At 42.9% G+C, this 20,051-nt stretch overlaps 2 protein-coding genes across 2 annotated transcripts in view; one reads left to right on the top strand and one right to left on the bottom strand.

The window, feature by feature from the left end:
* The window catches only part of LOC141760402 (uncharacterized), a 135,931-nt gene that overhangs the window by 76,639 nt on the left and 39,241 nt on the right, over positions 1-20,051 (top strand). The gene's annotated exons all lie outside the window — the stretch shown is intronic.
* The window catches only part of LOC141761186 (uncharacterized), a 47,151-nt gene that overhangs the window by 14,292 nt on the left and 12,808 nt on the right, over positions 1-20,051 (bottom strand). The window contains exons 6-12 of the mRNA XM_074624516.1: positions 19,419-19,427; positions 16,909-16,919; positions 15,016-15,232; positions 12,139-12,268; positions 10,189-10,737; positions 10,074-10,084; positions 2,693-2,816 (exon numbers count right to left, since the gene is read on the bottom strand). Coding sequence (XP_074480617.1) covers positions 2,693-2,816; positions 10,074-10,084; positions 10,189-10,737; positions 12,139-12,268; positions 15,016-15,232; positions 16,909-16,919; positions 19,419-19,427 — 1,051 coding nt within the window. The remainder of the gene's footprint in view (positions 1-2,692; positions 2,817-10,073; positions 10,085-10,188; positions 10,738-12,138; positions 12,269-15,015; positions 15,233-16,908; positions 16,920-19,418; positions 19,428-20,051) is intronic.

Here is a 20,051-nt window from a genome sequence, read left to right as displayed (position 1 = left end):
AAGTTCGATGTAAACACTGAGTCCATTGTTAAACGAAGCCAACAGAGAATTCATTTGCTGCGGAAAATCAACTCCTTTGGTGTGAGTAGATCTATTCTGTGCACACTGTCTACTTGTCATATATTGAGAGCCTTTTAACCTTTTCATTTATTTGCTGGTTTAACGGTTTGTCTATGAAGGACAGGAATTGCCTAAATAACATTGTGAAAGTCTGCTCCAAAATCATCGGAGCCCAGCAGAGCAACTTAAACTCTCTCTGGGAGAAACGTGTCCTCCAGAAGGCCAAAAACATTATTAATCACAACCAAATCCTGTCTAGTGAGTTCACACTACTGCCTTCAGGACGGCGCTATCTGCCGCCTCACAGAAAGACAAACCGCTACTCCAAGTCATTCATTCCTTCCGCCATTACACTGCTGAACGCAGAGTAACTATCATGGATGAACGACAACAAAAAAATGTTTTATTTACTTTGAATGTACAATTATTTTGCACTAACCACATAACGGTTGTCTGTGTTTGCATTAGGTACATTCTTGGAATACAATTTGCAATGTGCAAATACTCTTGGCACTTTATTCTATTCTAATTATTTATTTATTCCGTTATTCTTTTATCTCGTCTCGTTTTTATTCTTGTATTCATTGTTTTTATTGCGAAGATTTTTAATTTTTAATCTTGTACTTTTATTGTTCTGCACCTACCCATATGCCACCTACTGTGTTCCCTCTGTCAATGATGATTGTGCAGTATGAATGTGTGTATATGTTTCGGTGGACTGCAGAAACTGAATTGCCCTTCGGGGATAAATAAAGCTCTCTGTATCTGTATCTGTATCTGTATAAGCATAAGCAGGCGCTCCCTTAGCTACCTATCGTGTCTAATGGGCTATTTCCACCTTCTTTAATAGACTCCGCATTCCAGCAATGGTTCAGGAAGGGGCTGTGGTGTATAAGGGATCTTTTTCAAAACAATAACTTTATGTCTTTTGAGCAAATTGTTAGAGAACATGACATACCTAAATCTCATTTTTTTTTCAGGTATTTGCAATATGGCACTGATAGTGGTGTATAGTCTTGTCAAAAATGTTTTTGTTTCCTTCCCATCTCGCCCGATAGATGTTTGGATTGAGGATTTTTTTTATTTGGATCCTGTTGGACGTGATCTGATATCTATATTGTACAGTGAAATTCAAAGGGTGGCATTGCCTTCACTGAACCATCTCAGGGAACAATGGGGTAAAGACTTTGGGGCTGATATTTCAGATAAAGCTTGGCGGTTTGCAATTGAACAGATCCATTCAACATTTATCTGTGTAAGACATGGATTATTACAATTTAAGATAATTCACAGACTCCACTTCTCAAAAAGGAAACTCGCAAAGATGTTCCCAGGAATGGACCCAACTTGCTCCCGTTGCCATCAAGACGAAGCCACCCGTTATCACATGTTTTTTACTTGCCCACCCTGGTTCCACTCTGGACCGCTATCTTTGAAACCTTTTCATATATCTGTGATAAAAAAAATACAGCCAGACCCAACAATTGCAATATTTGGGGTAGCTCCTCCAGAAGTCTCACTGTCATTGGTTCAAGCTGATGCACTGGCTTTTTTCTCACTACTAGCACAAAGGCTAATACTGTTACAGTGGATATCCAACAAGCCACCATCGCATTCTCAATGGATAGAAAGTGTTATGACATATTTAAAGCTGGAGAAACTTAAATACTCTACAAGAGGCTCAACTAAGAGGTTTTTCAAAGTTTGGCACTACAAGTTATTGACTGCAGGAAAGCAACTGGGGAGGATAAACGAGATCCTTATTTTTTAAAGCTCTGTGCCCCATTCATTGCTGAACAAATCACACATCTCTTTATTCGCTCCATTTCTACTGGAGTTATCCCTCAGGTCTGGAAAACTGCACATGTAGTCCCAGTGCACAATGGTGGTGATAAAAATGATCTTAATAACTATCGGCCAATTTCCAAACTGTCCTGTCTTGCTAAAGTCATGGAGTCATTAGTTAACAATCATCTCAAATCATTCCTCTCAAGAAATTTGGTGTTAAATCCAAACTAGTCTGGTTTCAGAGCTAAACATACTACTGTCACTGCTATTACTTTGGTTATTAATGATATTGTATCTGCTGTTGACAAAGAGAAATATTGTGCTGCTGTGTGGTCATAATGTGGTGTCCTAAGCTAGTGTTTAGCACTAGTGATCTCTAAACAAGATACTACCAAGGAGTTGGTCCAAGTGTACTTGTAAAGTCGGACAGTGGGGTCTGACTTTGCTATGTGAGATCCAGTTGTGCAGTTGGAGGGAAACTGGTCCAGTCCTTTGTTTCTGCAGCTTGGTAGGTTGGTCAACAAGGCAGGCACTTGCGTCTTCTGCTTAGAAGTTCCTTGTGTATATGTCTGAGTGAATGAGTCATAGTCTACAGTAATCAATGGTTACTGAGTCCATGGTAAGGACTCAAGGATCCTCGGAAGCGTAGTTCACTGTTTTTGCCACCATCTTGATGGTGGCTCCCAACAGTTCATTCCCATCAAAAATAATTATTACAAAAGGAGACCAGCAATAGCAAAAAAATGGCTTCGACCTCAGAGGGTTAAACAGTAATTTATTCAGTTATTGACTCTTCCTCTTGTCTTTAGTGTTGTTATGAAGCCATGAAGTCATGAACACTGACCTGAACATCGGTGGTATCAGAGGACGAGCCTGCTGCTGGTGTTCTGGGGACCTTGTTGCTCTGCTGGTCCGGGTTCTGCTGGTCCTCCTCCATTTCGCTCTTGACGTGCTCCTGGTCCTGGTCTCTGTTTCAGAAAGCGTGATTAGTGTTTTATTTCCTCCTTCATTCAGTCCATATTGAAGGTTTACTGTGTGTCAGATATTAGTTTCTTACTCTGGATTGTCTAAAGTTACTCTTTTATGTGCTGTCAGTCATTTCTTTGAACATTCAAATATCCCACGGCATCAAGTCGCCCTCAGCTCAGAATAAAACCTCTGCATGTCCTTCTTTATAACACTGTGACTCTGAACACAGACAGCTGTTAGTCTGTTAGAGCCGTTCCACTAAATGTTTATTGCTCATAATGTGTAATCTCAGTTTAAAGAGTAAAGATCAGTATGAAGCTCAGACACGTAGGATCAATGAATAATGATCTCTATCTGGTCCCACTGATGGAACATGATTCCACTAATATTGTAGATTATCTGTTCATATATCTGAGTGAGCAGGATGGTGGTGCAGCTGCAGAATGGAGTTAGAAAGAGTTTTTTAAATAGGCTGCGTATAGTCTGAACGGCTTTTAAAAGCATTTCACTGACTGTGTTTAAATTGACGACATTTGTTGAAGTAGCTGAAATAAAGTCACTGAATGCTGTTGAGCCAAGATCCAAATAGATGTCTACTATGTAAAACCTACTCTATTGAACCTTTAAATCACCAAACACATTATTACTGGATCAGACTGTGAGCTTACAGTCATGTCTCTCTGTCTCTGATGGATAGATGTGATATTGTTCATCTTCAGTTGCTGCTCCTGTATTTTGTCCCGTCACATTAAAGCTGAATAAATCTATTTAAATGTAATGTAGGCTACAGTCTAATAAACAATCACATTCACCACTTTATCGTCCATTAAGGAAATGTCAGTCTGCTAAAAGATGAATTCATGGACAACACTGAATTCAACTTTATTGTGTTATTGACACTTTTCCCTGCTGGGACTTTTTCAAAGAGAAATGTGCACAGTCAGCATATCCATGCATTAATATCTCTACGTGGACTGGATTCAGATGGAGGCTCTGCCTCTTATTTACCTGTTGCCATGGTGAATCGTAGTATCAGAGCTCCATTGATGAAGGCTGTTTTCATCCTCACATTTGATTGAACAAACTCTGATCAGCTGTTCTGGAACCGAACACTTTTCCATCTCAGTTTGTTAAAGCTGCTTTCTGAAACGGGCTCCTGGTCCTGGTCTCTGAGATCCAGCAGGTCTCCACTCTGACTGCTGGACTCTGTTGTCCTGGACTCACTACAAATCAAAGCACACAGAGATATTCAGGTCCTGCTGTCTCCTCTGGTTTTACTCCCATCCACGTAGTGCTGATAACATGGTCCATGTTAGCGTGAAAACAGCTGCAGCTCTTCTCTGAGGAATGATCTGGTTTCCATGGAAACTATCAAAGACCACATAGAAAAGCCTCAATGTGTGTGATCTGGTTAAAGAGACAGTTCACAGAGACAGGTTTGGACCAGCTGTTTGGAGAAACGCACTTCCTGTTTACAAATGTTGAGGATGATTGTAGAAACGAAGCAAAGCGACTGAGACAAACTGAGAAACTCCTCTCAAACTGGACTAAAACACAAAGGAACCGGAAGTTCAATCAGATAACACGAGCACACATTAAAGTGAGCTAAGGCTAACGCTAGCAGTTAGCCACACAGCAGCAGGCCGAAGCTAACAGGCTAACTAGCTGTTAGCATCGCAGCTAGCCCAGCGTGCTAACGCTATATTCACTTTGATTTCCGGCTCAAAGAAACATTATTAAAGTGTTTACCTGAGTGTGTGCGGGTTCACCTGCAGCTCTGCCGCCTCGAAACGGACAAAGATGCTCGTCAGCTAACGGAACAACTATCTTCTTCTTCTTCTTTTGGAATTTGCGGCAGACTAGACGCATCAGAGGCGTGTTGCTGCCCTCCACAGGTCATTTGTAGATCTCCATTGGTTGGATTAAATCCTCATGTAGAGTCATTGGCTGTATTGAGAAGTAAAACCTGCCTTTGTTTCCCTCCCTCCATTCCTTTTGCCATAGTTTAGCTATTCCGTGCTGTATTAAGCTCTTACACTCTGCCCTTCCACACAGCACTTCCAGATCTACTGTCCTTCTGTTGACGGCTCTTTTTGCTGCCTCTTCAGCCTCATCATCCTGTACTCCTACATGAGCTGGGACCCATAGAAACACCACAGTGTTCCCCAATTTAGAGACTTGATTTAACATCGTCAAAATTTCAACAACAAGATCTGGCGGGCCCCACTTTTCCCTCCCTTCAGTGCCATTAGTGCTGCCGCAGAATCTGAGCATATGATGACCTCCCCTGGTCTGACTTCCTCCATACACCCAAGTGCCCACAGAATTGCTACCAGCTCTGTAGTGAAGACTGACATATAATCTGATATCCGTTTTCCATGTTGTATCTGTAATTGTGGGATCCCTATTCCTATTGCAGCTTTACCTCTGTTCATATGTTTTGAGCCATCAGTGGAAATCTGTGTGTAGTCTGCCCATTTTCCACATATCTTACTAACTAATGTCGCTGGATCACCTGCATGCTTTTCCTTGACTCGGTCTAACACTGACAGGTCTACATCAGGTTCTGGATAAAGCCATGGTGGAACAGGTGGCCAGCACCCTGCCGGGCCCATTGGCAAATCTTTCACCCCCATATCCTGTGCCTTCTCACCCATGGAATTTACCAAACTCCCCTTCCTTATTCCTTTTCTTCCCTGAAATTCCCAGTGCTCCCCCAACAGTTGCTTGTTAGGTATTGTAGACCAACAGCTCTGTAGTTTAGACCAATAATTCAAAGCTAATTTGCTCCTCCTCAGCTATAATGTGGTTTCTCCCATTTCAATTCCTGCTGTGGTGCTTTCTTTTTTAAACCAAAGCTCATATATTTTGTCTTGGCAACTGACATTTTAAAACCCCATTCCTCTGCCCATGTCACTACTCTGTCCAAAGCATGTTGTAACTGCTTAAAAATATGTTCATATATTCGACCCCTTTTCCATATGGGAAATGGTTTTGGTGTATCTCTATTTGCTGATGATGGGACCATCATCAGCAAATAGAGATACACCAAAACCATTTCCCACTTTACAAAACATATCATTTATCATTATATTGAATAAAACTGGACTTATTACACTTCCCTCGGGGGTCCCATTCACTACATTTTCTTCGCAGGACATAGCCCCACCTACTTTTACTTGAATTGTACGGCCTCTCAAAAAATCCTTGATCCAGTTCAGCATTCTACCTCTTATCCCAGCAACATACAGTTTTATCACCAACCCTTCTTTCCACAACATATCATACGCTTTCTTAATATCGAGAAACACACCCACTACGACTTCTTTATTTGCTAAGGCCTTCTTGATGTCAAAATCCAGCACTAGCACAGAGTCCATAGTGGTTCTTCCAACCCTGAAACCACTCTGATATGGGACAAAATAGCCCTGTTTCTCGAGCATGTACACAAGTCTATCTGTGATCATACGTTCCATTATCTTACATAGCACAGCCGTGAGTGCATTAGGGCGCTAGGAACCAGGTTAATTTCCTATTTTACCAGGTTTCTGCAACGGTATAACCGTTGAGTGTTTCCATTCTTTTGGCAGATGTCCTTGTTCCCATACTGTATTGATAAGTGCCAATATCTCTTCTAGTACCAGATCATCCAGATGATGAAATATCTGGTACTCTAGCCCATCCCTTCCAGGTGCTGTGTCTCTACCTTTTTGAATGGCTTGTTTAATCTCTTGCAGAGAAAAGAAGGTATTCATTACATTTGAATTGCCATTATTATACTCAAGCTTGAACTTTTCATTTTACATCTTTTCCTTACTCTTCTTTTTACTTTCTGAACTTATATTCTCCGAACTGTGTGCTGTTTTAAATGTTTTAGCCAGCATGTCTGCTTTAGCTTTGCTGTCAACTGCTTCCTGCCCCTCAAATTGTAGTATTCGCACTGTGGCTGCCCTGTATACTCTTGCCATTCGACGCACTAACGCACACAACTTTCTAACCTCCGTTTGTGGCCCTAACGTATTGCAAAATTTGCGCCAGCTTTCCCTCTTTGCTTCCTTTATAATCCTCCTGGCCCTTGCCCTGAGTTTTTTTATACTCAATTAGGCAACAACTATCCCGCCGCCAGCCAGAGATCACAACGAGACAACCACACTTCCGGTCTGGGTTTTTTTTTCAGTTTAAAGTGAAAGAAAGTCGCCACTTGGAGGTCAGGAGGGACCAAACAGGTACACAGGATTTTATTATTCAACGTTATTATATTCAATGGTGGAATGGAACTAAATACATTTAGTACTTTAGTACTGTACTAATTTCAAGCTACTTTACTTGAGTATTTCCATTTCCTGGTACTTCCTACTTCTCCTCCACTACATCTCATAGGGAAATATTGTACTTTTTACTCTATTACATTTATCTGACAGCTTTAGTTACTGTACAGATGACAGTTTTTCATCCCCTTCCTGTCGAGTGAAAACCACGTATCTCCAGATGTGTTGATGTTGAATGTTTGTGGTAAATCTGTTCTATAGGACTAGTTGTTGGGATCCCTTCAAGTTGCACACCCATAGGCCTGCTGCCTAGACTCAGTAGGGTGGTCAAGTGAGTGATGGCATCTTCTGGGTTATCAAGTGTGTGCCCTCTTTCCTCGCTGTTTCGCTGATTGGCCCACGACACCTCCAGAGGGTTCAACAGTTATTCCCGGCGTCCCAGGCTCACCCAATGATATATATATATATATATATATATATATATATATATATATATATATATATATATATATAACAAAAAAGGGAAAAAGTCCAGAGTGCTCAGAAGTTCAAATCAGTGTGATGAAGGTGCTCTTTTGGTGGGGTACACAAAGGTTAAAAAGGGGGGAATCCAAGGCACTCTTCTGGCAAAAAATAAAAAACCTTTATTCAAATGGCTATATCATGATGAAATGCTAAAAACAGTGCTGGTACATGTTCAGAAAGAGATGGGAAACAACCCACGCGTAGCAGCACAAATAGCATTCTTCAGGGTGTAACCCTCAGCACACTGTTTTCCCTTTTGTGAGTACAAGGTGATTGCAGACAATTGATGATTGCAAACACCTGAGCAAGACGCCAATAAACTCTCAGGTGACAAGTGCAAAATGTGGTCACTAGATGGCTCTACAGGATGTCAAGAAAGCAGAGAAATGAATGAAAACTAAGTAAGAAAACATAAATATACAGATAAGACAGAAAAAAGTAAATAAGTAACAATATATAACCATTTATGGCAACAGTACCAGAACACATGCATAAGAGCCTCTACAAAAACGGATTAAAATCAATTTCTTCGTTTAGTCCTGTGGCCTTCATTTGGTGTATGTAAAAAGTTTCTCTCCGCAGTAATAATTTCTGTCGATCATCACCCCAAATGTTCTTTTTGATGGTTTCCAGGCCTTCAACCATAAGGCTGTCTGGATTGCTATTATGTATTTTATAAAAGTGCTTAGCCATAGGGTAATTTAAATTAACTTTTCTGATAGCATACTTATGCTCAGAGACTCTATCTTTCAATCGTCTTTGTCCGGCTTATGTAAAAACAATCACAGGTACAGGAGAAACGGTACACAACAAAAGTAGTGTTACAGTTAATGAACGTTTTAATGTCATACACCTTATGAGTCTTAAGGTCACTGAATTGTTTACACTCCTTTATATTGGCACAATGGCTGCAAAAGCCACATTTGTAGGTACCCTTCAATGATCGGTGAAGCCAAATTGTTTTATTATTATTATTATTATTATTATAACTACTGAGGCCATTTATCATCTGCCTGGTATAAGATCATTAATGATGAGTCCAATTAGCTCATGACTTAATCCAAAAACAACAGCTCAACAAATGAGGAGTCAAAGCACCTCTTTGTGTCGACTAATTTAATGAAAACATCAACAAATTCAAAACCACATTCAGTCATAAAAAATAAAAACAGGGAATATAAATGTAAAATAAAGATTATTCAATGAAAACTACACAAAGGAGTCAAATATAATGTTGAACTATGAAACAATGAGAACAAGAGAATATGTATGAAGCAGATAAAAACAATAATGGTGAACACATCTGGAATAAATCATTCTAAACTCATATTATTTCACAGAAATTCATTCTTTTGACCATATCTATGGCTGGGGCCATTCGTCGATGTGATCAACGTCATTGATTACAAAAATACGTCGATTTGCATAACGTGCATCGGTGCGTCGCAAGAATGTCTGCGCCTGGTCAAAGCATGCATTCACCCGGAGAACAAGCTGAAGCTAGAACACCTCGCCCACGATCCTCTAAAGAGTGGAAGTATTTTAGGCACAGATCCAACAACGTGGTGCTCTGTAAACTCTGCACATTGGAAATGGTTTATCACAGCAGCACCACTGTTATGCATCAACACTTCAGAAAGCATCCCGGAGCGCTTTGTCTAGACAGCAACGTATCCTGTTGACTTTTTGACCCCAGCAAAGTATGATGTATTAGGATTATCAACAAGTAGAACATGTGTCAATGTGTTTCTGTTAGTAGTAGTCACTTATAGGGGAGCAACGGATCACAAAACTCACAGCTCGGATCACATCACGGTTTTCAGTCACGGGTTGGATCGGCAAAAAATGAAAAGGGAGCAAATATAAATTTTAGAGATGAAAAAATCTTGGCATTAGTATTTCTAATTATGTATTTTAAGCTTGTGTTAGGAAGTTAAACAGGTCATAATTCTCTCTCTATTATCTATTTTATATTGACAACTGGATATTTATTTTGGGTAAATTTATTGTTATGTGTTATGTTAGGATTTAAAAAAAAAAATCATTAGGATAATCAATAAATTAGTCGTTAGATTATTCGACTAATTGAAAAGACTAATCAATAAAAAAAATACTTGTTCGGCGCAACCCTGACAATATCCCATAGCCTTCTTCAGCACTTAACCTTCCTCAACTATCGTCACATGACGCTAATCCAGCACAGTCACATGATAACAGGTGGTCATATTCATAACTTGTTGTCACTGAATCTGACCGAGTCAATTAATTTGCAAAGTTGTAGGAGGCTCGTGCAGCTGTCCCTGATATCAATGTTCTGCACTAGTCCTTCTTTGTGATTGGAAGACTCTTCCAGATGTTCTGACAGTTCAGCCACATAACGGAGTCCGACTGGGAAGTTTTTGATGGTCCAAGTATGTAGTCATAGCCACGAAAACAATCATGCTCTTTAGAACACAAATTTACTGTCGGTCAGACTTCAATGTGGAGAGAAGCTCAGAATATAACACAGCTATCAGGGCATGGGGAGGAGGCAGGAGGAAACAGCTAGCTAGGCTCTGAGAAATGTTCAAAACTATACAGTGTGAATGCGTTGGTGGGCTTTAAGGTGATCAGACCGAGAAAAAGTTTTACCACATTGGTCACACCAGTATGGTTTCTCTCCAGTGTGAATGCGTTGGTGGCCTTTGAGGTGAGCACCCTGAGAAAAAGTTTTCCCACATTGGTCACACCAGTATGGTTTCTCTCCACTGTGAATGCGTTTGTGGGTTTTAAGGGAACAAGGCTGAGAAAACGTTTTCCCGCATTGGTCACACCAGTACGGTTTCTCTCCTGTGTGAATTTGTTGATGTGTTTTTAGGTTACTCTGTTGTATGAAAGCTGCCCCACATTCATCACAGCTGTAGGGTTTCTCTCCAGTGTGAATGCGTTGATGTGTTTTTAGGTTACTCTGTTGTATGAAAGCTGTCCCACATTCATCACAGCGGTAAGGTTTCTCTCCAGTGTGAATGCGTTGGTGGACTTTGAGATTCCTCCCCGAAGTGAAAGTTTTCTCACATTGGTCACAGCTGTGTAGTTTCTCTCCAGTGTGAACACTCTGATGAATCAGTCCCTTTCTTCCTCTCTGTTTCTATAAGAACAGACATACATAGAGAGAGAGAGAGAGTCAGTGAGATGCCATGGTGGAGTGACCTATCTAGAACCATAAATAACATTTAGAGCATGTCTGTGGAACATAACTCACAATGTTCCAGTCTGACTAATGCAGCTGTGACAACCAACTGCAGGGCCGTGTACCTCTGTAGACATTTGATTGATCACCACAGACGCCCCCATGACATTTCCTAATTCCCATCGCTGTAGTAATTACACCGTCTCATGTATAATGATAGTGCATGGTGTAGGTGAGCAGGTACTGTACAGCGTAGTGCATGTCGTACCTGAGCAGGTAGTGTGGCGCACCTGCACGGCGTACCTGAGCAGGTGGTTGTGATAGTCAGTGCTCAGATTATCTTCTTCTCCATTCACCTCATAAAAGTAAAGTAGTCTTTAAATACTGACATTTTGAATGAACAACCCTTTTTAGGACTTCATCAAGGGTTCAGTTATTGGTCCCAGGGTGGTGCCCCTTTATTATTAATGCCTATTCAGGGTTTTTCCTGCATAGAGAATTCCAAGGCGGCCACCTCCGTCCATATTTCACCCCGCCTCCAGCTCTCAACAAAACTCTGATGGGTGTCTTCAAGGAAAACACTAGTTTCTAATGTGCATTGCACTTGATGGATTGCTGTCATTTGTAACTGCAATTGAGGCATTACGCTGTTGTGTTGGTGCTGTGTCATAATCAGCACAGTGAACCAGGAAAGGTACTGCCAAAACTGCCAAAGAAGAAGAAACGAGCCGTCTGTTTTGGTTTTCGGCTGGATCGCTGCACAGCAGGAGCGACAGTGTTACTGCTGGTAATGTTTTCGCCACAACAGCAAAAACATTACTAAAGTCAACAAACTCTTTTTCCCTGCCGTCAAGTGTTTTAATATAGTTTTATATCACCAGCTGGGGTTTATAAGTGCCGTTGCAAGCAGCCGTCTGCGTTTGTGAAAGCCGCTCCATTCGTCTCTACATGTGTGCCTGAACAGTTTAATAATGAACCGGAAATACTTTTACACTTCTCCGTGGGTGGGCTGGCTGGTCCTCAACAGGTGTGTTTCCTCCGCAACGGTCCGCACACTGCTCTAGTTTAGCTCGGAGAGGCCCGGGGCCTGGGGTGAAAGTGGTTCCGGGCTCCCGCAGGGCTGTTGAGAGAGGGCTCTCTATCCATCTCCCTCTGGGGATGGATAGTCCGCTGCTCCGGGCACGACTGTCAACCGGGGAGGACTGTCCTCATTGTGTCAGGGTTTCTGTGGCGATGTCCCAAACCCACCCGTCTTGAAACACCGGCCCCGTCTCGTTCACCATGATGTTTACGAAGAGTTATTGACTCTTCCTTGTGTCTTTAATGTCGTTATGAAGCAATAAAGTCATGAACACTGACCTGAACATCGGTGGTATCAGAGGACGAGCCTGCTGCTGGTCTTCTGGGGACCTTGTTGCTCCGCTGGTCCGGGTTCTGCTGGTCCTCCTCCATTTCGCTCTTGTAGTGCTCCTGGTCCTGGTCCTGGTCTCTGTTTCAGAAAGTGTGGTGAGTGTTTTATTTCCTCATTCATTCAGTCCGTATCGAAGGTTTACTGTGTGTCAGATATTAGTTTGTTACTCTGGACTGTCTAAAGTTACTCTATTATGTGCTTTCGGTCATTTCTTTGAACATTCAAATATCCATCAGCATCAAGTTGCCCTCATCTCAGAATAAAACCTCTGCATGTCCTTCTTTATAACACTGACTCTGAACACAGACAGCTGTCAGTCTGTTAGAGCAGTTCCATCAGACAGCTCCTGAACTTCCTGACAGGCAGAACCCATGTTGTTTGGATAGGCACCACCACATCCTCCATCCCGACTCTCAACACTGGCGCCCTTCAGGGCTGCATGCTCAGCCCTCTCCTGCACTCCCTGTTCACACATGACTACGTGGCCACACACAGCTCCAACACCATCATTAAGTTTACTGACGACACAACCGTCATTGGCTTGATCACAGACGGCGACGAGATGGCCTACAGAGAGGAGGTCAGAGCCCAGGTCAGAGCCCTGACATCTTGGTGCCAGGACAACAACCTCCATCTCAACGTCAGCAAAACAAAGGAGCTGATTGTGGATTACAGGAAGAGACAGGGAGAAGGACACGCCCCCATCTCCATCAACGGGACTACAGTGGAGAGAGTCAGCAGCTTCAGGTTCCTCAGGGTTCACATCAGTGAGGATCTGACCTGGACTCATCACATAGACACCATCATCAAGATGGCAAGACAGCCATCCTTCTTCCTCCGCAGGCTGAGGAGGTTCAACATGGACTCCAGGATACTCTACAGGTGCACCATTGAGAGTATCCTGACCGGCTGCATCACCGCCTGGTATGGCAGTTGCACCACCCTCAACCGTAGCGCTCTACAGAGGGTGGTGAAAACTGTACAGCACATCACCAGGACAGTGTTGCTATCCATGGAGGACCTCTACACCCAGTGGTGTAGGAAGAAGGGCAACAGGATTATTACGGACCCCAACCACCCCAGCCACAACCTGTTCTGCCTGCTGCCGTCTGGGAGACAGTACCGCAGCATCCGATCCCAGACAACCAGGCTCAGGGACAGCTTCATCCAGCAGGCCAAAAGACTGCTGAACTCTTGAACTCCTGAGCTCATCACTTTACCATTATTTACCTTTACACCGATCATAACATTAAGACCACTGACAGGTGAAGTGAATAACATTGATTACCTCGTTACAATGGCACCTGGCAGTGGGTGGGATATATTAGGCAGCAAGTGAACATTTTGAACTTTGAACTTTGTGTTGGAAGCAGAAAAATGGGCAAGCGTAAGGATGTTAGCGACCTTGACATGGGCCAAATTGTAATGGCTAGACGACTGGGTCAGAGCATCTCCAGAACTGCAGCTCTTGTGGGATGTTCCCGGTCTGCAGTGGTCAGGACCTACCAAAAGTGCTCCAAGGAAGGAAAACCAGTGAACCTGCGACAGGGTCAGACCCGAGGCTCATTGATGCACGTGGGGAGCGGAAGCTGGCCCATGTTGTCCGATCCAATAGAAGAGCTACTGTAACTCAAACTGCTGAAAAAGTTAATGCTTGTTCTGATAGAAAGGTGTCAGAACACACAGTGCATCGCAGTTTGTTGTGTATGGGGCTGCGTAGCCGCAGACCGGTCACGGTGCCCATGCTGTCATAATGTTATGGCTGATCGATGTATATTCTTCACATTAGAGATGTTCTATTACCATTTTTTATTTCTCGATACGGATACCTGAACTTGCAGTATCTGCGGATACCGATCCAATGCCAGCATGATAAAAAAATATATAGTTGATATTATTAATATTCTTATTATTTAATAGTTGTTTACTACCGACCATTTATGGATATGATATGATTACTATCTTTGCTGTTACTCTTGTGCCAGTCATCAATGACAGAGATGGCAAGGTTGGGAGCCTGGATAATTATAGGCCAATTGCACTAGCCAGTGTGGTATCTAAAGTCTTCTCTTCGAGAGGATTTTATTAGATTGTTTATGTAAATATCTTGGTACCACAGACAACCAGTTTGGCTTCAAGGCTAAGCATGGTACTGATTTGTGTATCAATCCTCGAAAGAATTAGCCGAAAGCTATAGAAGGCAAAACTCCTCTATTGTAACCGGTTTTATAGATGTAAATCACCAAAAGTTGTTTCTGAAATTGAGTCAAAGGGACGTCCTGACAGCATTATAAGAATCTTGGCATATTGGTATGTCAACCAGAATATGCAGGTCAAATGGGGCAATAGAGTCTCCGATCCCTTTGGTGTTGGTAATGGAGTACGACAGGGGGGTTATCTGACCAACTAAGACCCTGTAAAACAGGCTGTATGATTGGTAACACCCTGATAAACCATTTTATGTATGCCGACGATCTGGCTACTATCTCTTCTAGCAGTGCTGGATTTCACCAGCTGCTGAATATATGCTCAGATTATGGGGTCAAATATGATCTGCAATACAATGCAAAAAAAAGTGTGGTCATGATAAATCTATTTAAATGTAATGTAGGCTACAGTCTAATACACAATCACATTCACCACTTTATCATCCATTAAGAAATGTCAGTCTGCTAAAAGATGAATTCATGGACAACACTGAATTCAACTTTATGGTGTTATTGACACTTTTCCTTGCTGGGACTTTTTTAAAGAGAAATGTGCACAGTCAGCATTAATATCTCTATGTGGACTGGATTCAGATGGAGGCTCTGCCTCTTATTTACCTGTTGCCATGGTGAATCGTAGTATCAAAGCTCCATTGATGAAGGCTGTTTTCATCCTCACATTTGATTGAACAAACTCTGATCAGCTGTTCTGGAACCGAACACTTTTCCATCTCAGAGTTTGTTAAAGCTGCTTTCTGAAACGGGCTCCTGGTCCTGGTCTCTGAGATCCAGCAGGTCTCCACTCTGACTGCTGGACTCTGTTGTCCTGGACTCACTACAAATCAAAGCACACAGAGATATTCAGGTCCTGCTGTCTCCTCTGGTTTTACTCCCATCCACGTAGTGCTGATAACATGGTCCATGTTAGCGTGAAAACAGCTGCAGCTCTTCTGAGGAATGCTCTGGTTTCCATGGAAACTATCAAAGACCACATAGAAAAGCCTCAATGTGTGTGATCTGGTTAAAGAGACAGTTCACAGAGACAGGTTTGGACCAGCTGTTTGGAGAAACGCACTTCCTGTTTACAAATGTTGAGGATGATTGTAGAAACGAAGCAAAGCGACTGAGACAAACTGAGAAACTCCTCTCAAACTGGACTAAAACACAAAGGAACCGGAAGTTCAATCAGATAACACGAGCACACATTAAAGTGAGCTAAGGCTAACGCTAGCAGTTAGCCACACAGCAGCAGGCCGAAGCTAACAGGCTAACTAGCTGTTAGCATCGCAGCTAGCCCAGCGTGCTAACGCTATATTCGCTTTGATTTCCGGCTCAAAGAAACATTATTAAAGTGTTTACCTGAGTGTGTGCGGGTTCACCTGCAGCTATGCCGCCTCGAAACGGACAAAGATGCTCGTTAGCTAACGAAACAACTATCCCGCCGCCAGCCCGAGATCACAACGAGACAACTACACTTCCGGTTACAAGTACTTCCGGTCTGGTTTTTCACTTTAAAGTGAAAAAAAGTCGCCACCTGGAGATCAGGAGGGAAACAACAGGTATTACACATGGGGTACATCCCAATTCTCTTAATTGCATCCACGTTTCCCTCACTTGCGCCTTAGTCCCTCCCACCAGGGAAGCTTGGAGAGACGCAAGGAAACCATGCAAGGACAGAGGAAACGAGGAAATGAGACCTCGTTTCCTCTGAAGCGTCACGTGAAGCGACGTCCGTTTCTGATGACAGCAGCAGCTGATCACAGCTGGATCAGCTGTCAGTCGGCTTTAACAGCTGTAGAGACTTTAGATGGAGTTTATGTCTGAACTGATCTAATACTAATAAAAACACAGTTATCATTGGCAGAGCAGCAGTGTTTCCTCTCTGTAGTCTGTTACCTGTTTAACAAACACCTGCACGTGAATAACAGCTGCAGTCTGTATTTCTAAAGTGGACTGAGTCCTGCTTAGAGGACCAGGAACCAACTCTACTGGCACAATATCTTTATATTATTTATTCATTATTATTAGCGTCTGTAGTTATTGATATTCTGATTGTGAGTTCATTATTTAATAACCCAGAATATGACTGTAACAATAGGATTGTTGGTTCCTAGTTGTTGTTGTTCCGGGGAACTGTTAGAGTGTGACACAGACAAAGTAACGCTAGCTGGAGCTGAATTAACATGTGGACTGTCGTACTGAATAAAGTCACAAGTAAGCAACTGTAATGCTTTAACCGTCCAGTCTGTATGGTTAGTGAAGAACGGAACAGATTGAAACATGGTGGCAGCGGTGCTAAAGTTTAGTAGCCGTTAAATGAAGATAAGTGCTGCTGGCTAGCTGATTAGCATTGAAGAGGCTAACCGAACACGGCAACGGTGAGCGGAGAAACATAGCTGAGGTCGAGATGGAAGGACTGAAACCTCCGTCAATACTGATTTTGGACTCCAACAACCTTGCAAAGATATGGAAGAGTTGGAAGGAGGAGTTTTCACTGTACATGGACCTTACCATGCCCGATGCTGAGGAAAGTACAAAAGTCAAGCTGTTTTATTACCTCATCGGAGAGAGTGGAAGAGAGCTCCTGGACACGCTGGCGAGCGATAACACGTCGGCGAGGAGAACAGTGAGTTCAATGATGGCGCTATTTGACGGACACTGTAATCCAAAAGTTAACGAGACTGTTGAGAGATACAGATTCTTCGTGCGGAACCAAGGATTAGCAGAAAACATCGACAAATATGTCACGGACTTGAGAGTGTTGGCCAGTAGTTGTAACTTTGGAGACATTAAAGACACACTAATAAGAGATCGAATTGTGTGTGGCACAAGTAGCTCTGCTATGAGGGAGAGATTACTCAGAGAGGAGAATCTGACACTGGACAAGTGCCTGAAAATTTGCAGAGCTGCCGAGCTGTCAAGGGAGAACAGCAAAACACTGCAAGGACTGACAGTGGAGGAAGTTTATGCACTTAAATACGCAGGAGAGAAAAGCAAAGACAAAGAAATCTGCTGTAAGTTTTGTGGTAAAACACATGAGAGAAACAAGACTAAATGCCCAGCTTTTGGAAAGAAGTGTAAAAAGTGTGGAAAAGACAATCATTTTGCTGCAAAATGCAAATCAAGAGCAGAGAACAGCAGGAAATATAAGGCAGTGCATGTTGTCTCAGAACATGACAGAGATACATGTGAGGACATTATGACCATATCAGAAGTATATGGGGACAATGAGACAATAAACCAAGTGAAAGAGAGACATAGTCAAGGACAGCAACTCTTTGCAGGAATGATGATGGACAAAACACTGGTTAACTTCCAGATAGACTGTGGAGCCACCTGCAACATCATCCCAGTACATCTGCTAAACCCAGACACACAGCTGGAGCACACAGAGAAAGTGCTTGTGATGTATAATAAGACCAGGTTATGTCCGCTTGGTAAATGTAAGGTCAAGATCAGAAACCCCAGAAACAACAAACTGTACAGACTGGAGTTTCAAGTGGTGGACCAGAACAGCAGGACTCCTTTACTGGGCAGGAAGGCCAGTGAGGCCATGAAGTTAATTAAAGTACAGTATGAGAATATCCTGGCCATTGACAGCATCGTGAAAAAAGAACTGTCTCCGGTAACAAATGAGGAAAAAAGTGACGAACACATGACGATGGAGAAAATCAAAAGTGAGTTTGGAGATGTATTCACCGGTGATGGATGTTTGGAGGGTGAATATAGCATTGAAATAGACAATAGTGTGCCACCAGTAAAACTGCCAAAAAGGAGAGTGCCAGTTTCGATGATGACACCCCTTAAAGAGGAACTCAAGGATCTGGAGAAAAGAGGGATCATTGCACCAGTGGAACGGAGCACAGACTGGATAAGCAGTATGGTCTCAGTGGCAAAGCCGAACGGGAAACCGCGGATCTGCATAGATCCAAAACCACTGAATCGGGCACTCAAAAGGAGCCATTTTCCCCTTCCTACAATTGATGACATCCTCCCAGAGTTATCAAAGGCTAAAGTATTCACAGTCTGTGATGTAAAGCACGGCTTCTGGCACGTGAAATTAAAGGAAGAGTCAAGCTACCTCACCACATTCGCCACCCCATTTGGCCGGTTCCGTTGGCTGAGAATGCCGATGGGAATTAGCCCAGCACCAGAGGTCTTCCAGAGGAAGCTCATGCAAGCGCTGGAAGGCTTACCTGGAATACACATCATTGCAGATGATGTGTTGGTCACGGGGGAAGGAGCGACACAGGAGGAGGCAGGCAAGGATCACGACGAGAAACTCAGATGCTTGCTTATCAGGTGCAGAGAGCGAAATATCAAGCTAAACGGAGACAAGTTGAAACTAAGACAACAGGAAGTATCGTATATTGGGCACCTGCTGACAGCTGAAGGACTGCGGATTGACCCAGAGAAAGTACGAGCAATCAAGGAGATGCCGAGGCCGACAGATGTTAAAGGGATACAGAGACTGGTTGGTATGGTGAACTACCTGTCAAAATTCTGTGATCATCTGTCAGATGATTGTGAGATCTTGAGACAACTGACACACAAAGAGAACATGTGGGAATGGACTGACGTACAGGAGGCAGCGTTTCAGAGGCTGAAAGACAAAATAGCCAATACGCCTGTTCTGAAATACTACAACCTGGAAGAGGAGTTGACGCTACAGTGTGATGCGTCGGAAACAGGACTGGGAGCCGCCCTGACACAAGGGGGAAAGCCAATAGCATTTGGTAGTAGGGCACTTACACCCACTGAGAGGGGCTATGCCCAAATAGAGAAAGAATGTTTGGCGATAGTATTTGGGATGGAAAAGTTTCATCAGTATACCTATGGTAGACAGGTGACGGTACAGAGTGACCATAAACCGCTGGAGAATATTCACAGGAAACCACTTCTTAGTGCACCAAAGCGACTGCAGAGGATGCTACTCAGGCTGCAAAAGTATGATATCAACGTGGTCTATGTGCCAGGACGAGATATGTTGCTAGCAGACACACTGAGTAGGGCATACTTACCAGAGAGTCCTAAGGGAGACACTGAGACAGAGTTAGAGACTGTGAACATGGTTAACTACCTGCCTATCTCTGCTGAGAGACTGAGCTCCATCCGATCTGCTACAAAAGAGGACACAAAGTTACAGATGGTGACAAAGTGGATTCTCACAGGGTGGCCACAGAACAAAAATGACATTCCAACAGACATCCAGCACTACCACTCATTCCAGGATGAACTGAGTTTCCAGGATGGCATAGTGTTCAGAGGTGAGAGAGCAGTGATACCGGATGCACTCAGAGCTGACATCACTCATCGTGTCCACTCTTCTCATCTGGGAGTTGAAGGATGTCTCAGGAGAGCAAGGGAATGTGCATATTGGCAAGGAATGAATGAGTACATAAAGACTTTCATCTCCAAGTGCGACATATGCAGGTCAGTAGACCCAAAGCAACAAAGAGAGACATTACACCCTCATGACATGGCATACAGACCCTGGGCCAAGGTGGGTACCGATTTGTTTTTCTTTAATAACAAGGACTACTTGATAACAGTAGATTACTATTCCAACTTTTGGGAGATAGATTATCTACCAGACACAAAGAGTAGTACAGTAATCAGGAAGCTAAAGGCCCATTTTGCACGATATGGGATAC

Source organism: Sebastes fasciatus, chromosome 22 (genome assembly GCF_043250625.1).
Source record: "Sebastes fasciatus isolate fSebFas1 chromosome 22, fSebFas1.pri, whole genome shotgun sequence".
In the NCBI taxonomy this organism is placed as follows: Eukaryota; Metazoa; Chordata; class Actinopteri; order Perciformes; family Sebastidae; genus Sebastes; species Sebastes fasciatus.
Note: the sequence above shows the minus strand (reverse complement) of the source record. Positions and strands in the feature narration are given on the sequence as shown.